We start from the raw sequence: 24,274 nt of genomic DNA, 5'->3' as shown, positions 1-24,274 counted from the left end.
GTGAGCAGTTGCCTAGGTGATACGACCGGTTAAAACCCGTGTTGTATTTGAGTTGGAAGTACTACTGAGAAATATATTTAGAAACCAAGGGCGTCTTAAGGGCTTTGGAAACAACGTTCGTCTATTTTAATCGCAAATATAACATACTAGCCGAAGGGCCCTCTTTCCCCAGGGCACTTAGGGCACGTGCCCAGGGTCCCGTCATCGATAGGGGATATAAAATTCAATGTCACGGCCATGGAGGGGGTATTATCCTAATTTGCCCAGGATCTCCAATAGGTTAAAGACCTGATTAGCCGAGATGGCTCAGTGGTTAAAAACACCTGAATCTTAACTGAATTATGAATTTTCATGTGCTTAATTTGTGTTTATAATTCATTACTTGCTCAGCGGTGAAAGAAAACATCAAAGAAACGCCATATATCTACCCGCATTGATGTAGCGCGGTGGGACCTTCTTTTTAACCTTCTCCTTAAGGCTTAGTCCAGCCGTGGGATATTGATAGTCTATTGCTTGAAATTTAGTATAACAATGTAACGGATTGTTAAAATACCTGTCCATTTCATTTAATTCTTAATCTGGACTCTGGCTGTTTGGGAAATTTGTAACAGAGAAAAAAAAAAGTTTTATTATACTGAACCTATTTGAACTGTCTTTAATCGAGGCTTTGTGCAAGCCCCTCTGGATACCACCCACTCAACTGATATTCTAGCCATCTGTTGTGTTCCAGTTTGAAGGGTGAGTTAGTAGAGAGGCACGAGGGTCATAACATATTAGTACCCAAGGTTGACGATGTAAGGGACCGTTAATATTTCTTACAGTGCCAATGTCTGTGGGTAGTGGTATAAAATAGATAACGGTCACCTCGTGTTACCAAGACGCTGTCACATACTAGTGCCTTATACCTTTATTGACGTGATAGTTACGGCAAAATTGTTTATAACCTAACAATTAGTTGTCAGCATGATTAGTCATTGCAGTTTTTTTTTTCAAACGGACTTTTAGACCAAGGAACTTATGACTCAAATTAAATAGTAATGAATACCCAATACGGAAATACGTCACTATTTCGTATAATGTTAACAGTTATCCTGTTTATATCGGACAACAAAAAAATGTTATTATTTGTTTTTTATTTATATTTTAAGTACTGTTTCATGTCAGTTTCGCAATTTAATTGATTTTTTTTTAATCTAATTAATAATTATGTATGAATATTATTTATTAGACGAAAAAAAAACATTAATTCGTTTTTTTTAATTGTTATAATCTACTTCAAAACTAAGTTTGTTAGTCTTCGAAATAAAAAAAGAAAAAAATATATGAATATTTTAAAAGGGCTGTGTAAAATTATAGTTAATATTAATTATTTTAATTTATACAAAATAAACTACCTGTACAATACAGATGTATTTTTGTCGATGCTAGTTTACAAGAAAAATAAGAGACCACAATATCTAAATAGATACCGATATCTTTTACAAAACTGTCAACGACATCTAACTTTAACAGATAAATCAAGAAACTTCTAAACAAACAAATAATAAAATATATATAACAAAACAAAAAATATTTAAATGTTATACATGCTTGCTCGAAATTGTTCTAGTTTATAAGCATGGTAGCACAGAGATTGCGTGAACTGAATCATAATAGGGAAATCTACTCGAATATTTGTCATCTATGCAAAGTTGAGTTTAGCATTAATAGATATTTTGTGCAGAAAATCCCCGGTCGAATCAGGAAAACGTTAATACCTATCATTAGGAATTAATATTTAAGATACGCGATGGAATTTCTTTTTCCTCATACACAGTGAGCTAGTTTAATCATACTAATAATGATGAATTTCAACGGACCTCAAGCTTTTTGCTCTTTCGCGCATAATCTGACACGATCGGAGAAATCAGGGCGTTAATTCTAGTAAGTAATTGTCCCTTCGCTATCGAATCGATGCGTGATCGTTGCCGTTTATCCGTTTTCCTATATAATAAATCCACTATTGACATAAAAATAAGCAATTAAGTTTGATTTTGACACAACATTGTTACCATCACATCGGTTTGGGTGCAATCCGAATAAATATAGAATAGTTAAAGATAGATCACTATTATTAAAGAACTATTTTATTTAATTGAATCGGGAAAAACCGTATAGTCCTTAGAGTTAGATTAGTAGATTAATAATTGGCCTCCAGGTGCAAAACCACCTTAGACCAAGCACTGAACTTATATATAAATGGCCGCAGATTCCGAGGGCCGTGGTTCAAATCCCAGGGCCAATAAAAAGTTATCGGGTTTTCTGTCAAAAAAAATCAATAGCAGCTCGGAGGCTGGAAGTTGGAAGTGTGAACACTCACGTGCCTCGGAAGAGATATGAAGTATGCAAGAGGATTTCACCACGAAAAAGAAATATCCTCCGTAGTTGAAATCAGTCAAAAGGACAGTATCAAGATTGGAATTGGCTCCAGTTCTAATGGAAGGTATGTAGACTACGACACACATGCCGCTGATACGTCCATATCACGTGTCGACGGCGTGAAGTTTTTTTTATATCTTTAACTTAACAACGATATGAGTTAGATAAAAAAGAAACAAATAAATAGAAACGACATTTAATAACTGGTTGGACGAGATGACTTCGAAGCTTATCTTGTATTTTTTTAATGCTCATAAAATATCGAAGTCACAACCAGGCTACAAATTTCCAACTAATTGAAAAGGTCACTTCCCTTAAGGGGTGGTTGGAAGTTAACCACGACTCTATATCAAAAACCAATGCACACATTGGTTTTTTTTTTTTTGATAGTACATATATGCGGACGAGCATGGTTTTTTTTTAATAGTATACAGAGGCGGACGAGCATATCGGCCACCTGGTGGTAAGCGGTCACCAAGGCCCATAGACATTGGCACAGTAAGAAATATTAACTATCGCTTACATCGCCAATGCGCCAACAAACTAATCGTAAGATAAAAAATCTCACTCACCCTTGAAACCGTAACAAAAAAATACCAAGTATTACTGATGAATCGGGATATCTACCCTGACGGGCTTGCACAAAGCCTACCACCAAGTATATAAGTGTATCATTATGATCATCATCTTGTTCTCGTATGATACTTGTGATATATGTGTATTTGTGATTATAATTCATCTCGTGCTATACGGTGCAGGGAAACATCGTGAGGAAACCTGCATGTGTCTAATTTCACTGAAATTCTGCCACATGTGTATTCTACCAACCCGCATTGGAGAAGCGTGGTGGGATAACTTCATAACTTCTCCTCAAAAAGGGAGAGGAGGCCTTAGTCCAGCAGTGGGACATTCACAGGCTGTTACTATGTGTAAACAACATACAAAATCAAAATATTTTTTGTTCAAAAAGACTTTTACAAGTTAGGTACTTGTAAAAGTCTTTTTACTAAAGTCTAAGAATCGTCAAACGCTACCAGTTCGAAATGTGGACTCTACTAAGAACCGGCAAGAAACTCAGTTTTCCTTCACCGTCAAGCACAAGATGAAATATAAACACAAATTAAGCACACGAAAATTCAGTGGTTCTTGCTCAAGTTTGAACCCACGATCATCGGTTAAGATTCACGCGTTCTAACTACTGGGCAATCTCAACTTTTGTTTAAAAATATAATAACTAACTGGCATCGTAGGCAACGTTTCTTCATTTTATTTATTTCAAACATATAACTCAAAGCAATTCATACGACTTTATATTTAATCACACGCTTTGGAACAGATAAAAAATATATTTATTTTTTAATTTGTTACGATTGTTTTTTTTTTTGTTAATTGTTAATTTAATTAATTTGGTGATAATAAGGTTTTTCTAGTTCCTCATTTTAATATATAATGTATACAAAAATATATACAAGCCAGATATTGTTTTCTTGATTGATAAATACACCAAATATATGGCAAAAATACTATATTGCTACTGGGGATGTAAAACAGCTGAACAAAGTAACAACCGCACTGACAACGAGCAATCGCGGGTGCAATTTCTTATAATAATTATGAATACAATTTTGTCAAGTATTACATTTATATTTTTGTAATATTAAAGGCGTAAAAGCGAGCTTTAGTATTGATGTTTAACTAAACATATCCTTTTATTAGCTGCATTGGACGCTTACTTACAATGTTTTTACACTGGAAAAATCGTTACGGGAAGGAATTTAGACACTGGGATAATCGTTAAAAATTACTAGATGTTTCGTACAAAAAGAATTTGATTATAGCCCAAAATTGCCTAGACTGAGTTACAATGTTACTCCTTGCAGGTGTCAACCACAGGAGTACAGACCGATAAACAACATTGATCTTGAATTGCAGCGATATCATTGGTCGAGATCTTGAATGATCTATGGTATTCATTATGGATTCGCGAAAAAATGGCGTTATGAAATTTGAGCGAAGTTGTTATCGGAAATTTATAAATTTAGTATAAAATTTAAAGTAGGTACTACTTCCAACTTTAAATGGAATATCCTCATTGTAAGTATCAAAAGTAAATATATATTAATCAAGAACTGTTCATAGTGCATAATACCGCAGAAGTAGTAGTTAATCGCATGAAATATGTGAATATAAGGTTTGTTTATCTTTACTCCTGCTTCGATTGGAATAGGGTATTTATCAGTATAGTAATACAAAAAAACTGGTCTTTTTATAGCTTACTAATTTGAAAAACCGCGTTAGTTAGGCCGTTCATTAGAAAGGTTATAAACTTCATAGCACCATGCGATCATTGCACTGTGAATCAAATTCGCAACGCAGAAAGCGACGCGAATCCTTACGATACAATTTCATGCGGCAAAGCATCTTACTGCCATGGTACTAATAAACATATTTACGTCACAAACAAACAAGTTTTTGCGGATCCAATAAAAAAGTTATAGGGTTTTTCAATTAATCAATTCTAAGTAACAGGCTGAAGTTTGGTAGTTAGCAGTACAGGTGATTGCATTGGCTGTGTCACTGTGCCCTCCTTTGATAATGACCGCTGTGACTGAAGTCAGGAGTACATCACCATCACTATATTACATAGTCCAAAAAAAAGAACCTACGACTGAAATCTTAGATCACTATTCACCATTGAGCTATCGAGTCCAATTATGAACAAGAATTTTTGTTATGTATTATGAAATAGTGCAAAAAATTTTAATCGAAACAAATCTTCGAGAATTGAATTGGTATTTCTAAATTATTTATAAAATAATTATTCTACAATAAGAAAAACTGTAGGTTTTTAACCTCTGCTAAAGTAAAAAGATAAAAATATACAATCTTCGTTATGGTTCGTCCGTTGGATATTTGGTAATTTTTGTTTGAAATTATTTACAATTCATCAATTGGTTGAATCATGTTGATAATTTTTTATTTTTTATTGTACAGTAATAGCCTGTTAATGTCCTACTACTGGGCTAAGGCCTGCTCTCCCTTGTTGAGGAGAAGGTTTAGAGCTTATTCTACCACGCTGCTCCAATGCGGGTTGGCAGAATACACATGTGACATAATTTCAATGAAATTAGACACATGCAGGTTTCCTCACGATGTTTTCCTTCACCGTCAAGCACGAGATGAATTATAGTCACAAATTAAGCACATGAAAATTCAGTGGTGCTTGCCCGGGTTTGAACGATCATCGGTTAAGATTCACGCGTTCTAACCACTAGGTCATCTCAGCTTTTTTTATTGACAACATTAAAATTTCGACCATGGGCAACATAATGGCGATTGTTATATATACGTACATCTTTACGTCCGGAAATTTATGGAGAACAGACTTACACATTTTTTAAAATAGCACAATTCGTTTAATTGTCAATATTTTCAACAGAAAATAATTTTATGTATTGTTATCACGAAGCTTGCAATATTTTTTTATATGCTTCCATTTAAATTTATATTTGATATATGTAAAATATTAATATATTATAAAGAGGTACATTTATAATAATTAGATTTTGTGTAGAACTTTCATTATTATAATAGTTAAAAATTTCCATAGATCGCTTTTATACTTTTGTTTTATATAATTAAAAAAAAACACGAAAACTCGACTCTAGGTAAAATAACAGTAACAGTAACAGCCTGTTAATGTCCCACTGCTGGGCTAAGGCCTCCTCTCCCTTTTGAGGAGAAGGTTTGGAGCTTATTCCACCACGCTGCTCCAATGCGGGTTGGTAGAATACACATGTGGCAGAATTTCAATGAAATTAGACACATGCAGGTTTCCTCACGATGTTTTCCTTCACCGTTAAGTACGAGATGAATTATAAACACAAATTAAGCACATGAAAATTCAGTGGTGCTTGCCCGGGTTTGAACCCACGATCATCGGTTAAAATTCACGCGTTCTTAGGTAAAATGTGTAATAAGAATTATGAAAAATGTAAACAACACGTTGAGTCATGAGTCATATGAGAAACAAATTCCGTTAAACAAATATTAATTAGCAATATAAATAAAAACATACCAAGTCGAAAAATCCTATGCTATGGTCTTTTTTCACACCCATATCATAAGCCTTCCCCTTGTGGCTCACAAACCTCTTGCTTTGAGCCTTCATACTGATGAATGTTAAAAAAAAAAACAAGAAAAAAATGTCACTTCAATTGAATAAAACCTTTGTCAAAAAACACTTCAAAAACTTAAAAAAAAATCTACCTCTCGACTTTTAACGTTTAAGAATCGAAGGAACTTTATTTTTTTAATTAACTCTGCCGCGTGCGTCTGTCTCACACGCGGCCGCGGGATATACTGGTCACATTTGAATTCAACAACATTAATAAAATAAACTGGGTACTGGGAAACCCCTGCCGGCTTTCTCGCTTTATAATTTAAAAATGGAATACTTATTTCTGCGTAAAGGGAAAACCGTTAGTTATCTTTCCAATCTCAATTATCTCAAGTTAAATGTTTAATATTTGTTAGATTTAACTTGTCGAAGTACGTGTTCGTAATTAGTTCTATATTTAAAATTCAAAATATTTAATTATTTAATTTTTGTATACTTATTTTTTTATGTGAAAATCAATATACTGCTTTAAATATAAACCCTCATATATACTGCTATAAATATAAATTATCCTCATGTTTTCCTTCACCGAGCACGAGATGAATAAAAAAAAATAGGTACTCGCCCGAATTCGAACCCGCATCATCGCTAAAGAGACGCACGATTCAACCACTGGGCCATTTCAGCTATTTTTTTCTGGTGTCCACTATTTAATGTTTTATTTTTAATTATTGTTATTAGTTAGATATGTAATGTTTGGAATCTGTTAAAATCGGTAATTATATGAATATTGAATTTGAATTATATAATATAAAAAAAATTGTGTGTGTGTGTGTGGTTTATCAGCTGTCGTGACAATTGGAACTCCCTGTACTCGGTGGTGTCGTGAGCCATTTATTGTTATTTAATTGTTCTGTGTGTAATCAGCCACTATTTTTATATTGTTTAAACTTTGATTTATAAAGGGTTATGTTATTTTCTTACTTATTAAAAATTATAAAGCGTTGTTTGCAATACGTTTGTCCTTTTTTAAAGCTGTTTCTACTTCTGACCCTAAAAATACAATTTCTGCTAACTTTTCTCGAAAGTTATTTTGAAGAATTGAAATATCGACGATTTATAATTAAACATCGTCCAGAGGGTGTATTTAGAGCTATCTGTCCGACAGCTGGTTAGATTCACTACGGTTACGCAGCCCCGGAATGCTCAAGCTACTAGTGTCACACTCCAGTATCTTTCGATCACAGTATCCTTACCCCTCTCCTTGAATCGCTGTTTCCAAAAATTATCGTAGCGTCACGCTCTCATGTCATTCCCATCCTTTGTTTCCTTCCTTTCGGCATACATACTACGTTCATAGTAGAGCTACAGCGTCGCTCTCTGCCCCACTACGACACAGACCTCAACATCTAGTCTCTAAAAAAAGAAGGAAAAACAACGTTAAACTCGGAGCGGTGCCTCCGTTTAGGCGTAAGCCAGGCACCTGCGGCCAAACCAGCACCAAACGTCATTCCTGTGGTCCTGCTGGCGAAGAAGAGTGGGTGGCACGGGTACTGGGCAAGCCCGTGTTGCCATAAAGTCATCTGACCAAGGCGTAGCCGCATCCGCGGAGAGGACATTTCGCCCTGCAGCCTTGCAGATGCAAAACAACACGGAGAGTGGCTGTCACCGGTTATAAGTCAGCACGAATAGGCGTAAGTACAAGACCTGAGACCAAGGACCAGTTCTACGACCAGCTCGAAGAAACAGTGCACGGGGTGCATTCAACTGACAGACTGCACATTTTAGGTGATTTTAATGCCCGCGTCGGTCAGGTCACATCAGCCTGGCTTGAATGCTTCGGTGCACACGGCATAGGCAAACTAAACGACAAAGGGCAACGATTGTTGGAGTTTTGCTCAAGGCACCAGCTGTGTGTTACCAACACCTTTTTAAAAGGCAAAACGATGCGGAAAGTCTCGTGGATGCACCCCCGATCTAAGCATTTACATCAATTAGACCTTGCTCTTACAAGAAGGAGGGATCTGCGGGAAACGCTCCACACGCAGACGTTTCGTAAAGTACGACTCGTTCGTAGGAGAGTCCATTCTTCCAAGCCATTTGGTCGAAAAAAGATAAATCTTTTCAAGACTCATGACACGGAGGTAGTGGAGTCAATTGGGGCACTCGTCCGCGAAGAAGTTGTAACTTGGGACAGTTCGATACCAGCGCAAGTCGAATGGGAAAAAGTTAAATCTCTTCTCACTGTCACTGCTGGCAAAGTTATTGGTGGTATATATCAAAAGGTAAAATCTTACGACTGGTTTCTAAAAAACGAGGAGCACTTACTTCCCTTGATTAAGTCTAAACGCCAGGCTGCTTTAAATTTTCGCCTTAACCCTTGCGATGCGACACGTGACGATCTCACGAAGGCAAAAGCCTCACTCCAGCGTAGCACGCGCTTCTTCGTAAATGCATATTAGACAGAGCTTTGCCAAAGTATCCAAGCGTGCGTAAACGCAGGGGATATTGGCGGGGTTTACGCAGGCATCAAAAGAGCTCTTGGACCTACTTCAAAAAAGACGGCACCTCTCAAGGAAATCGACGGTTCTGTTATAACAGACAGTGGATATTCAGCCAAAAAGCAGCGGAGCTTGTCCCGAATCTGGAAACTTGGTATAGCTAGTCGCCACCCACCTACCGTAGAGGAACTTTATCTGGCCGTCAAGCAGCTCAAAGAAGGAAAGAGTCCTGGTAAAGACGATGGTGTCACTGAAATTGTCAAGCTTGAGTGCCTCATGCCTATCCTTCACAAACACCTGGCCAAGTGTTGGGAAGAAAGCTACGTCCCTCTGGATATGCGAGATTCTGACATCGTCACTCATAATAAAGGCAAAGGTGATCGAGGTGACTGCAACTGTTACCGCGGAATATCCCTTCTTAGCATCGTCGGTAAAACCTTTGCAAGGGCCATTTTAGGCAAGCTACAAGGGCTTGCCGACCGCGTATACCCTGAGGCACAATGTGGTTTTAGGTCCCAACGGTCAACTGTCGACATGATTTTTTTCACTCAGACAGCTGCAAGAAAAGTGTAGGGAGCTACACACCCCCCTAGTCGTTGCATTTGTAGACCTAAACAAGGCTTTTAACTCTGTGAGCAGAGACTTGTACTCGGTTCTTGTTGTTTGTGTCAGAATTGGATGCCCCCGAAACTCTTAAAGATGGTGCAATCGTTTCACGAAGGTATGGAAGCCACCGTCCTGCACCATGGCAACACATCTACGCCATTCGACATACGCTGTGGTGTTCGTCAAGGTTGTGTACTGGCCCCTACCTATTTCGGAGTATTCTTTTCGGTACTTCTGAAGGTTGCTTTTGGGGACAAGCAGCAAGGCATCCACTTTCACACGCGAACTGATGGCAGGCTGTACAGCATCTCGATGCTCAAGTCCAAACGCTTCGCTGATGAAGCTGCCTTTGTTGCTCATGGCCAAGCTCATCTCCAGAGTCTAATGAACAAATTTGCCAGAGCGTGCGATCTCTTTTCATTGTCCATAAATTGCAAGAAGACCGTTATTTTAGCGCAAGGATGTACAGAGTAACCAGTCATCTTGCTTAACGGCGCACCTTTGGAAGTGGTTAATAAATTTTGCTACCTTGGGTCGCAATTGTCAAGCAATCTCTCGCTTGATGGCAAAGCAGCCTCTACGTTCGGGAGGCTCTGTACAAGGGCTTGGGATAACATACACCTTACGGTAAAAAGGAAAATGCTTGTTTACCACTCATGTGTCCTAAGCACACTCTTGTATGTAGCAGAATCGTGGACAACGTACGCAAAACATGAACGCCGACTGAACACATTTCACTTGCACTGTCGTCGAAGTATTCTGGGCATCACGTGGAAGGATCGTGTGACAAACGAGTCTGTTCTAGGCGAGACATAGCATCACGGCCATTCTAAAAAAATACGGTTACGGTGGCCGGGACATGTGCATCGAATGGAGCAGACCCGTCTGCCAAGGAAAATACTACTCCGTTTCAAAGATTGTGCTAAGCGTTATATGGTTGCGTTTAACATCCCGAGCAACCAATGGGAGGAGCTGGCTGAGGACCGTGCCAAGTGCCGTCGCCTTATTCATGAAGATCAATCAAAGCATGACGATGCCTAATTTGAATTACTAAAAGAAAAACGCACAAGGCGTGATGGGCGGGCCTCAAACCCTCGCCTATCTGGGGGCGCATACACTTATCGGGAGTGTGGCCGAAGGATCCCCTCTCTCACATCGGTCTCTTTAGTCACGAACGGAAGTGTATCCGCGATGCTGCTTAAATCATCTGTCAAAGATGCAAAGGCCTATATATATATAAAAAGTTTAAATCAATGTTTACATCTTATAACGACGATATGATCTAACGACAGTATGAGCACTAATTGACAATTAGTGAATTTATTTTTATATAAAAATTAAAAACCGCAAAAATCTATCTTATCAAAAAAGTTTAGGTACAAACATTGTTTTGATCGCTATATATTTTTTTTATTTAACAATCTTTCCATCGAATGCTTGTGGCGTAAAACATATTTTAAAAAAAAGCGACGATGAATTACATTACATTTTGGCGCGAAGTGAGTCCTTAGACGTGGTTTGGCCGTTTCTGAAAAACAATTACGGTGACAAAGGCTATTTATCGTTTTAGTGGGGTTTTGTATATATTATTATACATTTGAAGTAATTGTTTATTTTTAATTACGTTACACCGGCACAACAGTTAAATTTAACAGTATATCACTTATAATGCAATGGAACGAAGCGTTCAGGCACGTTTAAGTGCAGGACGTGTGCTTTTCGAGGCAAGGCGAAAGTGAATTTGTTTATTTGTTTGTTACGTTGTTCTTAGTTGTTTTGTTCACATGTTCAACCGTTTGCGTACACGTTGTCAGGGATACAGAAAGGATAACCTAATACCTCCCCCCCTCTTCACCAGCGAAGTCTCAGGCGGAAACTAATAGAGAATTATATGAAACCGAACCAATGACCTCTCGACATATCATACACTGGGATTTTACTGCCATTTAATAATATGAATACAAACCGATGTTGATAATTAATCAGTGTCGAGCTACTGCTTAACATGAATTATGATACGACAGGATTATTTTATTCATCGTTAAGTTTACATCGAGAATACACGAGTGCGCACTTTATTACATGATAATGACATTAAGATTTATTTATATTTCAAAATAATAATGTTATATAATACGGGGACTTTAAAAAGTATCACACATTTGTGTTTTCAACCTGATGGTAAGGGATACCCATAACATTGGCGCTGTAAGAAGTATTAAACAATCCTTATATTGCCCATGGAATAACCTTGGGAACTAATGTTAGTGTAGTTACATTGATTCATCATTCAAACCAGAACACAACAGTGGAATAGGCGGTACGAAACGAGCTTGCACAAGGCTCTACCAAGTGTTGTGATTTAGTAATAATTTCAAATGTATATTGATGAACACTTGCGTATTTATTTTCAAAAACTACTAGTTTTAAATTACCAGTGTGCAAAGGTATCATCTGAGAAGTACCAGCGAAAGAAATTTTAACTTTTAATTTTATGTTTCACAATAATAATAATAATAATATATTTTTTAATTTCGAAAATGTCTAAAAGCGATCATTTTATTCCCAAAGCGTGTAGTTATTTATAAAGTCATTAGTTTTGTAAAATCCTTAAGCATACAATAGCGCCTTAACGATTCTTTCAAATTGAATATTTTTACTGGGATCCTGGTATAAAAGTGTGCTACAAAAGATTTACTGACCCTGTGACATCGGCTACAGGAAGTTACAAGTTTATGCTTGTTCCAAGTGTTAAAAACACGTACGTTAAAGTTTCTGGAACAATCTTTTGTTCGTGCATACATATTAAAAAAGCAGGAAACGAGAAATATCACTTTAGAGTAGAGTAGTACTTAGCTGAGTAAAAAATCTTGTCGAATTTTATCCAAAAAACAAAATGAACGATTTTTAACTACACGCGATGCTTACTTATGAGTAGCAACTTATACATAATTATAACTGGTCAGGAAAATAATAACACGTATTAAAAACAGTCTAAAAAGCAGGCTTTTTTTTAAAGTTAAGTCTGTAGTTTATGACACAAATGCTCAATTTTGGGTTCCTAGGCTACCAAAATAACACCTTCTAAATAGTGGACTAAACGCTCTCATAGCCTCGTACTATGAGAGCGTTTTGACCACTTTTAACTTACTAAATTAATATTGAAAGAACGGCGTGTTCCGGTTTAAAATATGAGTGAGTCAGTGTAACTGGTAATAGGCACAAGGTATAAAACATCTTAGTCTTACATTCCAATGTTGGTGGCGCATTGGCAATCTAAGTTGATGGGTGTTGGTGACCACTGGTACATTTGTCATATTTGCTCAACCGTTTAGTCCTGTTTTCAGACAATACAATACTCACTTTTTTAAAATCATTAAAATTCGTAGTATCAGAAAAAATATGTTTTATAACATATTTATTTATTATCAAAATATATTACGATAAACAATGTTACATCAAATTTGTGTAACAAAATTGAAAGAAAGTAAGAAAATTAAGAATTATTTTTTCATTAAAGTTTCTTTTAATGTACTAGCAGCCGCGCTCGCTGCTTCAAACGCAGCATTCAAGAACTTGGGGCCTTCTGTCGCTAGAGTATTCGTGAACTCTTCGACGGTCTTCTTCTGTTCGCTGGCCAATTTAGTGATTGCTTCTTTAAATTTCTCAATTTCGACGTTCTTTGAATCGGCGATATTTTCGAAAAGCTTGCGAGCTTTCTCCTCGGTTACGTTAACGCCGTCAACGATTTTTGCTGCGAAATAAATGATTACATTGGTTTATCAGCCAAGGTGGCTCAGCGGCTAGAATAACCAACCTGGCAAGCATTACTGAGCTCATCTGCTGAATGTATCTATATAATTCACTACGTGTTCGGGGAAAAATAAAATCTTGAGGAATCCTGCATGTATCGATTCGATCCTTTTGTATCTATCAACTCGAATTGGAGCACTTTCCCTCAATAGGAAAAGAATTCTTTGCTCACCTGTGAGACAATTGGATTGGAATTGGTATAAGACTTGGGCAAAATGTTTTGGTTAAAACTAATGAATTTTGCAATACTATCGATAATATGGTTACTATCGAATGAATTATTATCGTTAGTATTGCTGTTATCGATAGTATTGCTCATGGTGAACTATCGATACTATCGATAAAACCGATAGTATTCACACGTGACTATAATAACGATATAGTATCGATACAATTGTTTACACTTTAACTATCGACAAACAATATATATCGATAGTCGACTTTCGACATGAAACACTAGTGTGTGGTAATTGGTTCCAATTCATAAGCAATATTGTTGACTGCCTTTTGGTCTATAGTAGCTTACAATACTGGACGGACAAGTAAAAAGTTATTGGGTTCGTTAAGAAAGTCTCAACAGCAGTCCGAAGCGTGGTAGCTGTAACATTCCCATGCACTGAAAAGCATTTATGTTCCGCCTGATTTTAATAACTAAATTCTTATTAATCAATTCCTTATACCATAGTGGTAACAGCCTGTGAATGTCCCACTGCTGATCTAAGGTCTCCTCTCCCTTTTTGAGGAGAAGGTTTGGAGTTTATTTTACCACATTGCTCCCGCATTGGAGCTGCGTGGTGGTCGTGGAATACATATATGGCAGAATTTCAGTGAAATTAGACACATGCGGGTTTCCTCACGATGTTTCCCTGCACCGTATAGCACGAGATGAATTATAATCACAAATTAAGCACACGAAAATTCAGCCCGGGTTTGAACCCACGATCATCCATTAAGATTCACGCGTTCTTACCACTAGGCCATCTCGGCTATTATATACCTGATGCGGCTAAAATGTAATGACTCTTGTGACTTTAATTACACTGGCTCACTTCTGGCTTACCCAAACATAACAATATATTAAAACTTGGCATAGGATTGAGAATTCAATAGTACCGAAATAGAAGAAGGCCGCCAAAGTTATGTAACTTTTTTTTAAAACGAACACACTTACAGTCTTTCATCCATTTTATAAGATTGTCAACGGAATTCCGTCGTTCATTTTTGAGTTTATTGAAGGCTTCCTCCATAATAGAATGTAATATAAAAAAGATTTACAAATAAATGGACGTAACTAATATTCCTTGGCCAAGATGATTTGTCATTTTTTTTCAGACTTCATGTTCTTATATATATTGTATACGAATATAATAGTGTGTTTATATTTAAACACGGTTACGTCAAACGTCAAATTAAAATGACAAATTATATCTTTTTTTTATTTACATAAGAATTATTTATATTGAGGTCTATATTATTCATAATTAAAAAATAGCTTACAAATCGTGATTACGTGGAATGGCGGCAAAATTATAGCAGATTATCGTTGAATTAGTATTGTGATTTTCATACCAGTGGGGGTTTAAGACGGTGGACTTGTAAAAATTGTAATCAGATAAATGATTAACGATTATGATTACTGTAATTAATAATCACGATTACAGTGTAACCTAAGTAATCGAAAGAGTAAAATGAGTGAGCGAGTCAGGTGCCCTAGGGCATTCCCGCGCGCCCTCTTCAAAATCAATCAAAGTGAATCTGTCAAACCAATCATTTTACCCAATTCAGTAAGACAGGCGTTATATGTTAGTACATTGCACTATTATTTCAATTTCCAAGTGTTTCAACTGCGATCGACAAAAATAAATAATTTTAATGGGAGACGGATATTGGGGCCATTTGTTCGTTTTAATTCATTTCGTTTATAAGGTCCTGAGGGGTTGGACTCCTTAAATATGTATTATTAAATATGTATTAACCTGAATTTCTTGTAGTTATACTTTTTAAAATGTGTTGGTCTCAGTGCTAATTATGTTTAAAAAAAATTGAACCAATTAGTTACTTAACATTAATTATCTCTCAATCCAACCACTCCTAAATAAAAAAGCACTCCAATAAATATATTTTATTAATCATTTTGTGAATTAACACATCTGATTTCATTTATAATCTGTTGATTTACAGTTTTGAAACGAGTTACAAAAACAGTAACATCCTGTTTCGAATGCCTCGATAAAATGCCTAATAACTGTATAAACTGAACTAAGCTTAAATCTTCCCTGTTAGGGCATAATCTTTCATAGGAATTAACAAATAATTCATCCGTTACATATCTGCCATCGATAATTTTACAAATATTGAACCATTTCCGGACGATTGTGAATTTCGCGCCAAAACTGCCGCTGGCACCGCGTAGCGTTGTATATATGTCTTCTATGTGCATATTTTAATAATTATATATATGATTATTATATGAAAGATCGTTATGTTAAAAATTTAAATTTATATAAATCAGTATGGCTATGTTAATAGTTTTTTATTTTTGGTTTTGTTTAAAACATATATGAAATACTCTTTGTTAAAGAAATTTGTCGAACCAACTATATGATTTTTTTTCCATAGTAAATTGTGTTTTAATATAACAAATAATAATAATAGCTTTATTTGTTTTATAAGACTGAGTCGGCAAATAGTTATATAATAGTTTTTCTGTCGAGATATTCCTAGAAGTGCCCGGAAACAGAATTTAGTATCCCGTGATTATATACTTTTTTAGATCGGATCGGCCGACTCATCGGATTATGAGAAACAAGGAGTAGAGAATGCACTTTTGTTCATGTGTACTGTAATATTATGTAAAATGGAGTTTGCTAGTCGTCTTGGCCCGTTATCAGTCAAGAGGACTTGATTATTGTATTCTTTCCTGCCTAGTACTGACCATAGAGTAATCGGTCAAGCCCTCTTGACCGATAACGGCCTACATTACTCATAATAATATAAGGAGATAAGGAGGGCCTTCATTACTTCATAAGTTGTTTATTTACTCTATGGTCAGTCTAGGTTCTATGTAGGAAATAATACAAAAAGCTACTTACAAAATTATTATTTAAAATATGAATAACACATCACGACATCCTTTCAAGTCCTGTATCCTTTCAACACATGTATTTGTGATTCCATTTTTTTTTAAATAGGTAGGCGGAAGAGCAATTTGCCTAGCTGATCGTGAGTGGATACCACCGTCCATAGACATTGGTGTTGTAAGAAATAATAACCATTCCTTACATCATCAATGAGACTTGAGAATTAAGAAGTCATGTCCCTTGCCTTTACTGGCTCTCACCCTGCATACAACACACAAAAATACTAACTATTGTTATTTAGCGGTTGAATATGATGGGTAGTAACTCCAAGACCGGCTTGCACAAAGCCAACCAATTAGTATTGTTATTTTGAAAATAATCTTGACATTACACGAATTAAAGAAGTAAAATACATTAACAGTTCAGAGTAATTTCAAAAACACTACGTCACAGTTTCCATTTCGCGCTAGCGGTGGATTTGGCGCGAAAATAATAAGCGTTTAGAAATGGGTTCATAGTTTAAGAATTTTGCAATATTTAACACGCGGCTAGAAACTAGTATATAATATTAACACGATCAAGTGAAACTACAAAGAAAACTACAAGCGTATTGAATATTTTATTTAATCAAAAATAAAGTATTTGTATAAATAAATATTGATATTTATTAAATTACAATGTACAGTCAGAAACTATATCGTTTCAAATTTTATTCGATTAAGATTTAATCATTCAAGGCTTTTCTTAGTTATGTGTCGTTTAGATGGAGTTTTTTTTTAATATAAAAATTAACAACGCCCGACTTTAATTCAGCGTACAGGTGCAATTCTACTAATAAATTGTCAGTTTAACACAATTGAATCGAAGCGTAATTGTTGCGATTTACCCGTTTTTCTATTCCTTAATTTAATTATCGACTATTGTTCATAAAAGTGACATAAAAGTTAACAATAAAGTTTGGTTTAATAATAGTCAAAGTTGGATTGGAATTGAATCGGGAACGTATCATAATGGTTACAGATTAGTAGAATTGGTCCCCATGTTCGTATCCACTCCTATGGGTACGACAATGGCCCAAGGGCACAACATCGAACCAGCGACTTTTACGAAGCGCTAATGTACTTCTTTCAGAGAGATTTTTATTTGGTTTTTAATAAAACACCACTAAACAACGTTTCTAAGTAAAGCCAATACACATGATATATATTCATATATATTATCAATTAGGAATATTAAGGTGCGTATACATTAAGTTCATTCTCGAAATGTGCTCGCGCGTCAACTATACACGCTTACCTTTAGGTTGAACTTAGTGGAAATGCGAACAAGAAAACTGAATTGACATAGCCTTTGTGTATATAGTTATATGTAATTTTTTTTTAATTTGGCACCCTCCAATCATAATTGATTACGACAAATTGAGCCTTCGTTTAATTACAAGCAAATCTTAATTTATTAAATATATATAAAGATTTCCTTTTTAACCATAAAACCGATAAGTATAGTTTTGCTATCGGTATCTGCATTTATTCTTACATCTAAAGGTTTTGTAAATTGGGAATTACAAAATCATTAATATTACAAAATGACTAAATAAAAACACGTCGATTTATTATGGAGTAAAATTCTCCATTGGTTTTTGTAAGCCTGCTTTTTGTGCCTGATCGATTATATGCGGTCATATTCACCATGCTCGCCCTGAGGAGTATGAGCCACTGATACACTATCAATGCTCATTCGACCATAGTATTTGAGCCCTTCTGCTTATAATTACACTGGTTCTTGTAACAACACAGGGTATTCATGTGGGTAGAATAATTTACAGAGAGTATTTTAGGCAAATGGGTGACTGCTGCCAAGTGGTCACCAGCTCCCATATACATTGGCTTTGTAAGAAAAATCAACTATCGCTTACATCGCCAAAGCGCCACAAACCTTGGGAACTAAGATGCTACGTCTCTTGTGCTTGTAATTACACTGGCTCACTCACATTACAAAGCGGAACGCAACAATACCAAGTATTGCTATTTAGCGGTTTAAAATCAAATGAATGGGTGGTACCTACCCAGACGAGGCACTAAGCCCTACCACCAAGTTAGCAAGTGTTTAGTTACCATTTTATTACAATTTAGTTTGCTTTTCCATTTATTATGTATAGTATATTGTAATATCTCACACTAAGCATGCGCTTTACGCTTATTTGGATTTATAAGGATTATTAATTGCATGGCATGGCATTGTTATTATTATTTTTTTCTATATTGTCAGTATAATTGTGATAATATGGCATAATAGATAAAGATTTTACGAAAAAAGTATCAAATCTACATTTATTATAACAAAAATGATTCATAACAGATAAGATGGATTCATTGTTAAACATATTGAACAAATAAAACCGGTCAGAAGAATAGGCTTACTATTGTTAAATTGAAAAGCATTGTGGTTTAAAGTTTCATCTTGGAAGGAAATGGGGACAGTACACAAAATGTAACACCTGATGTGTCTGCCTCCCATCGACGCACAGAAAGAAAACACCTCCAGTTAGTATTTACAGTGTTATGCGACGATGGGTTCTCAAATGCTTACCCTTGAATCGGAACACATCAATGCAATGTATTTATGGTGTAAATAACTGGTATTTAGCGGTAGGGCCTAGTGCAAGTCGGGTAGGTACCACCCACTGGTAACATATTTTACCGTCACATATTGTTGTTCTGGTATTCCTACCCGAACACAGCAATATGTGTTATATGTCTATATTAATTATGGGGATAATTTGGCAACGCATTGGCAGAACGATTATCATAACAAAATGCCATTTTATTTAGAATTTTTGTCAAATTTTATCTAAGAGGAGTATCGATGAATAATTCGTTTGAAATATGTATCATATTTGCACAATTAGTTATATATTGATTAAATTTTAGCATAATGAGGTAGATTCATAGAAGCAGTTCCGATCACGATTCACAATCAGCGCAGTGTTCCTTCCACCCATCTCTATCTCTAATCATAACTTAGTCACTCCCTTCTTCCACATATTCTCATACAATCCTTCTTATCTTCCTCTTGACTTATAAACAATGATGATTTCGACCACGACTGTCATTCTCCAGAGAGATCAGCTATCTGCGCAAAGTATATAACACTGTAGTACTCCAGCGCAAACTCAAGCGATATCACTATTCCGTTACTCTCATAATTCGGGGTGACCGTAAAGAGACGCAAGACCGCAGGCTTTTCGTGCTTCCCGAGGTACGGGAGAACCACTGTCAACACTGTCACCAAGCTGCGATTCCGAAGACTAAGTAATATCTACTGAAAAGCCAATAGCATATTGGTCAGTCTTGTCTTTTGAGCCCAGATTGTAAGGATCTACTTATGAGCTAGCCAAGACTGAGGTAGCATAGTAATCCACATAACTCTTAACTCTTTGTATACATCTCTTTCATGTTGCTAACTCCGCATTTCATGTACATAAAAAATACTATATATCATTAACAAATAGATCGTAAATAAATAGCCCACAAAACCAGTGTCTATGATACAAAAAAAAAATATACAAAATGAAATAACTATAAGATTTTTTTTATATTATCTGTGCACACATATTATCCTTTAATACAGATTAAAAAGGTAAAAAAGACACATATGGGCAACGTTTTATATATTTAATGTATTCCTAAAATAAAGCTATGTTAGCCTCGGTTAACTTGTTTTTTAATAGATGCCTATATCGATTTTGATTAAATTTTAACATAAATGAAATAATAATATTCACTAGACTTATAAAAATAACATATTCTATATTATTACATTTAGCATTTTTGTACCAAAATCAATATAAAACGCGTTCTGTTTCTGCAAATCTTGTATGTCTGTTTCAGTCAATCATTACTCACGAATTACTTTATTAAAGTTATATCGTAGCGTAATAAATGCCATTTATGTCCATCTGCTTAGAGAATGCAACCCTGACGTCTGTATGTTGGTCACGACCCGTGTTGCACTACAAACATAAACAATTGACGTAGCCCAGTAACGGCGTTTTAATTTTTTTGGTATTGTTGTTTTAAGTTGATATAATTATATTTTTATTATTATCCGTTGTCAGGACAATGGATTTATATTCGATGACCGATCCTTCAGGAACCCGTCTCTAAACAGTCGGACATAGTGAGTCAACCGAATCAAAATGGGCGCAGTCGAACGCAAGTTAGGGCTCGTTACACCGAAAATAACACACTTACAAATGATTTATTATTTACAAAGTTATATTTTATTTTTTATTGTAAGAAATATTAGAAAAGTTTTATTTAAAAAAAAATACTATATTTTGCGACAACCCTTGAGAATTGGCTCACGACATAAAAGTTGACTCATAATTAGCACTCATTACATTATCGGCTTTATTTAAAAACGTTATTTACCGGCTGTTCAGTTAAACATTGATTTCTCACTTTCTGTCACCATTGATTTGACATTCGAAAGAAGGAGACAGCATCGTTTAACTTAACATAACCCCTAAATCACATTTTTAGTAAAGCCGTATTTATTTTTTTCTTTTAATATCGTTAAAAATTATACATAATTTTAGTTTAATTATATAAATAATTGTGCTCCCTTAAACATCATTATGTACATAGTATTCATTTACATTTCTATTTACTTTTATACAATATATGTATATAAATGGCACGTCAAATATTGGTTTAATTAAAAAAAAACGTCAAAACATACCATATTCATTAAGCAAAATTATAAAAAAAAATACTAATTCGAGAAAAAATACCACCAATTTAAAAAAAAACTCGATAACGTACAAAAATATATAAGAAATTTCAATATTTGACGTGAAAAATAAACATTATAATTTGTAAAAAACTTAAATGAAGATCAAAACAACGAGTTTAATTCTTAGACAAATTTACTTTAAAACATAATCAATGTGTCTCTAAGGAAGGAAAATTGGTATATTTTCTCAAAACACGAACTCGGTCACTATAATCATGAAACGATTCGTTTCGCTTACGAGTACGATTATAAACGAAGCGTCCCAATAAAATACGATTACACAAAGGAACCGATTTTATGTTGTCAACAATTATCACGAATTGTCATTTTGAAGAATTGGAAACAGCTGCATATGTCAACTATTTCTTTGGCGGCAACACTTGAATTATAATCGATTGTGCTTACAAATCTTTCCGAATATAATCTATGCAAATGACAAGAGGAGAAATGATAAACGACTTTGATCTTGAATAAACATGACATAAGTCGACATCTTAAATAATCTGTGGTACCCAAAGACAAATTACTGGAATACTGGAAGTCAAATTAAAGTGGATATAATAATAATAATAATATCCTGGGACATTTTTCACACACGGCCACCTGATCCCAAATTAAGCTTGTACTATGGAAACCAGACAACTGTTATACTACATATACTACTTTTTCATTTGTAAATACATACTTATATAGATAATTACACCCCGACTCGGGACAAACAGACATGTTCATGCACACAAATGTCCGTCCTGGGTGGGAATCGAACCCACAACCTTCGGCGTGAAAGGCAAGTAACTACCAACCACGCCAACCGGCTCGTCAAATAAGTAGTTAAGTGGAACAGTGTTGTATTATAAATAAAGAAATATTAATCGCGACCTGTTTGTATCACATAATAAAGCAGAGATATTTGCGAATCGCATGGAATATTTAAATATAAGGTTTGTTTATTTTTCCTCCTGCCATTGGAGTTTATTCTAGAAGTTATCCGTTTAAGCTGGGCGCGTCCCTCGTCGGTCGTTTCGGTATGAACGATACTGTCAGCATGTCATCCTCTTCTTGCAATAGACATCCATTTGCTGATTTACTGCGGTAGAGTAATCTGTGAATACGAAATTAATATTATTAATGCGAAACTGAGTTTATTTATTTGTTGACCTTTGACGTCTTAACTACTGAACCAACCGACATGAAATTTTGCATACATTTTGTCAAGGGTATAGAAAAGGTCATTGGATATCTAACTCCCCCCCCAACACAGTAAACATCATAATTTTCAATTTTAATTGTACTTCTTACTCCAAAAGCTTTTATGTCCTTCTTTCATTTTATTTTTGTATTATATGAATCGTTCATTTATGGCTTCGTTACATTCTTAATATTCATGAAATTAATTGTTTAAATATTTATAATGGCAACACTATTAAATATAATCAATAAATTAAAGTAATTTTTTTAAATGTTCTATTATATTGATATATGTATATTGTGACAGATAATATATATACACTATATATACTAAATATATAATTAATTTGAAGAATGTATTTGAGCGTGCTAACCTAAGAGTCTTCTAGTAAGATTTGAAAATAAAAACTTCGCGTTAGATAGCACTTTCATTGAGAGATGTTATATGTTATATAACATCACGAAACGAAACCCGGGACCAGTGCATATAGTATAAGACGAGCCATTAGACAAGATTCTAAAATGAACGGTTAGCAAAAAAATAAACACTATTTTGGGCCTGCAATTCTCTTCGATTTCTCTAAAGATTAAATGTCATTATTTCAGTGTTGATTCGAACTATGTATTGTATATAGGTCAGTTTGCCACGTTCGTCTTGTGGCTTGATGTAAAGCCGCAGACCCGGAGGTCCTGGGTTCAATTCCCAGGTCGGACCAATAAAAAGTTATTGGGTTTTTCTGTCAGAAGAAATCTCAGTAGTAGCCCGGAGTCTGGAAGTTGGAAGTGTGTTCACTACCGTGCCTCGGAAAGCACGTAAAGCCGTTGGTCCTGCGCCTGAACTCTTTCCGGTCGTGTCGGATTTCCGTCCCATCGGATTATGAGAGTTAGGGAATAGAGAGTGCACCTGTGCTTGCGCACACACTTGTGCACTATAATATCTCCTGCGCAGTTGGCTAATCTCTCTTAAGACTGGCCGCCGTGGCCGAAATCGGTCTTGAGGACAATATTATTATTATAGGTCCGTTAACTTAATCTGGCACATTTAACACGTTGCGTTTCTGTAGTGCATGCATACACGCATCGCATGCGTATCATGAAAGTCTATCTGTCTCTCTCACGCGCAGTCGAGCTTATGAGTATGAAGGGGATAATTATTGTTTTGCTTTTGCTACTGTTTATAAATACAGAGTGATATTTTAATTTTTTTTTGCTTTCGCCGTTATGTGTGAGGCGTATTATTGTGTGGGAGTGATAGGATATTAGATTATTAAAAAGAACATTACTTTTGTAAGAATAAAAAGCCTCCAGTGTGGTGGCGTGTGAGTATAGATAGCAATGGGGTGAGCGAGAAAGAGTAATAAGCGACGCAATTTTCAATTATTTACTTTAACTCAGCTTATATTCAATAAATTACATATAATAATAAAATTTTAATTAATTTTGGCATAATTTAAAATTGTGCATTGCATGCAATGCAATATTGTCATATATATATGTATATATATATATAAGGAAATATTATTATTAGGACAGTGGAATATATTTGATACAGTTACAATTTACTAAAGGATTTTTTTTTCTTATGTTTCTCGATTAAGGTATAAATGGATATATAACAAATTTTACTTATAAGGATAAATCACAAAACTTCTGCGAAGACGTTTTTCAAAAGAAAGTATTCTTACTTTCTCAATTGGATTGAAGGTGTATTAATTACATATTTTATACGGGTTTTATATCGCCATAGATCT

At 35.3% G+C, this 24,274-nt stretch overlaps 3 protein-coding genes across 7 annotated transcripts in view; all 3 read right to left on the bottom strand.

Moving 5' to 3' along the window:
* Nucleotides 1-6,762, bottom strand: part of LOC126778790 (multidrug resistance protein homolog 49-like) — a 61,702-nt gene extending 54,940 nt beyond the window's left edge. The window contains exons 1-2 of one of the 2 annotated variants that reach the window (XM_050502454.1): nucleotides 6,688-6,762; nucleotides 6,497-6,590 (exon numbers count right to left, since the gene is read on the bottom strand). In XM_050502454.1, coding sequence (XP_050358411.1) covers nucleotides 6,497-6,589 — 93 coding nt within the window. In that variant the 5' untranslated portion in view covers nucleotide 6,590; nucleotides 6,688-6,762. Of the gene's footprint in view, nucleotides 1-6,496 lie in introns of both variants that reach the window. The other variant, XM_050502453.1, reaches the window with a different exon arrangement.
* A 6,292-nt stretch (nucleotides 6,763-13,054) lies between these two features.
* On the bottom strand, nucleotides 13,055-14,817 carry LOC126778938 (uncharacterized). Its single transcript, XM_050502692.1, has 2 exons — nucleotides 14,630-14,817; nucleotides 13,055-13,399 (listed from the first exon to the last, which is right to left on the bottom strand). Exons 1-2 carry the CDS (start codon nucleotides 14,703-14,705, stop codon nucleotides 13,149-13,151), a joined length of 327 nt encoding a protein of 108 aa, XP_050358649.1. The 5' UTR covers nucleotides 14,706-14,817; the 3' UTR covers nucleotides 13,055-13,148.
* Nucleotides 14,818-20,113: 5,296 nt separating this feature from the next.
* Nucleotides 20,114-24,274, bottom strand: part of LOC126778791 (copper-transporting ATPase 1) — a 66,660-nt gene continuing 62,499 nt past the window's right edge. For 3 of the 4 annotated variants that reach the window (XM_050502456.1, XM_050502455.1, XM_050502459.1), the window contains one exon: nucleotides 20,114-22,437. In XM_050502456.1, coding sequence (XP_050358413.1) covers nucleotides 22,320-22,437 — 118 coding nt within the window. In that variant the 3' untranslated portion in view covers nucleotides 20,114-22,319. The remainder of the gene's footprint in view (nucleotides 22,438-24,274) is intronic. The other variant, XM_050502457.1, reaches the window with a different exon arrangement.

Source organism: Nymphalis io, chromosome 27 (assembly GCF_905147045.1).
Source record: "Nymphalis io chromosome 27, ilAglIoxx1.1, whole genome shotgun sequence".
NCBI lineage: Eukaryota > Metazoa > Arthropoda > Insecta > Lepidoptera > Nymphalidae > Nymphalis > Nymphalis io.
The sequence above is the reverse complement of the archived record's forward strand: the minus strand, read 5'-3'. Positions and strand labels throughout refer to the sequence as shown.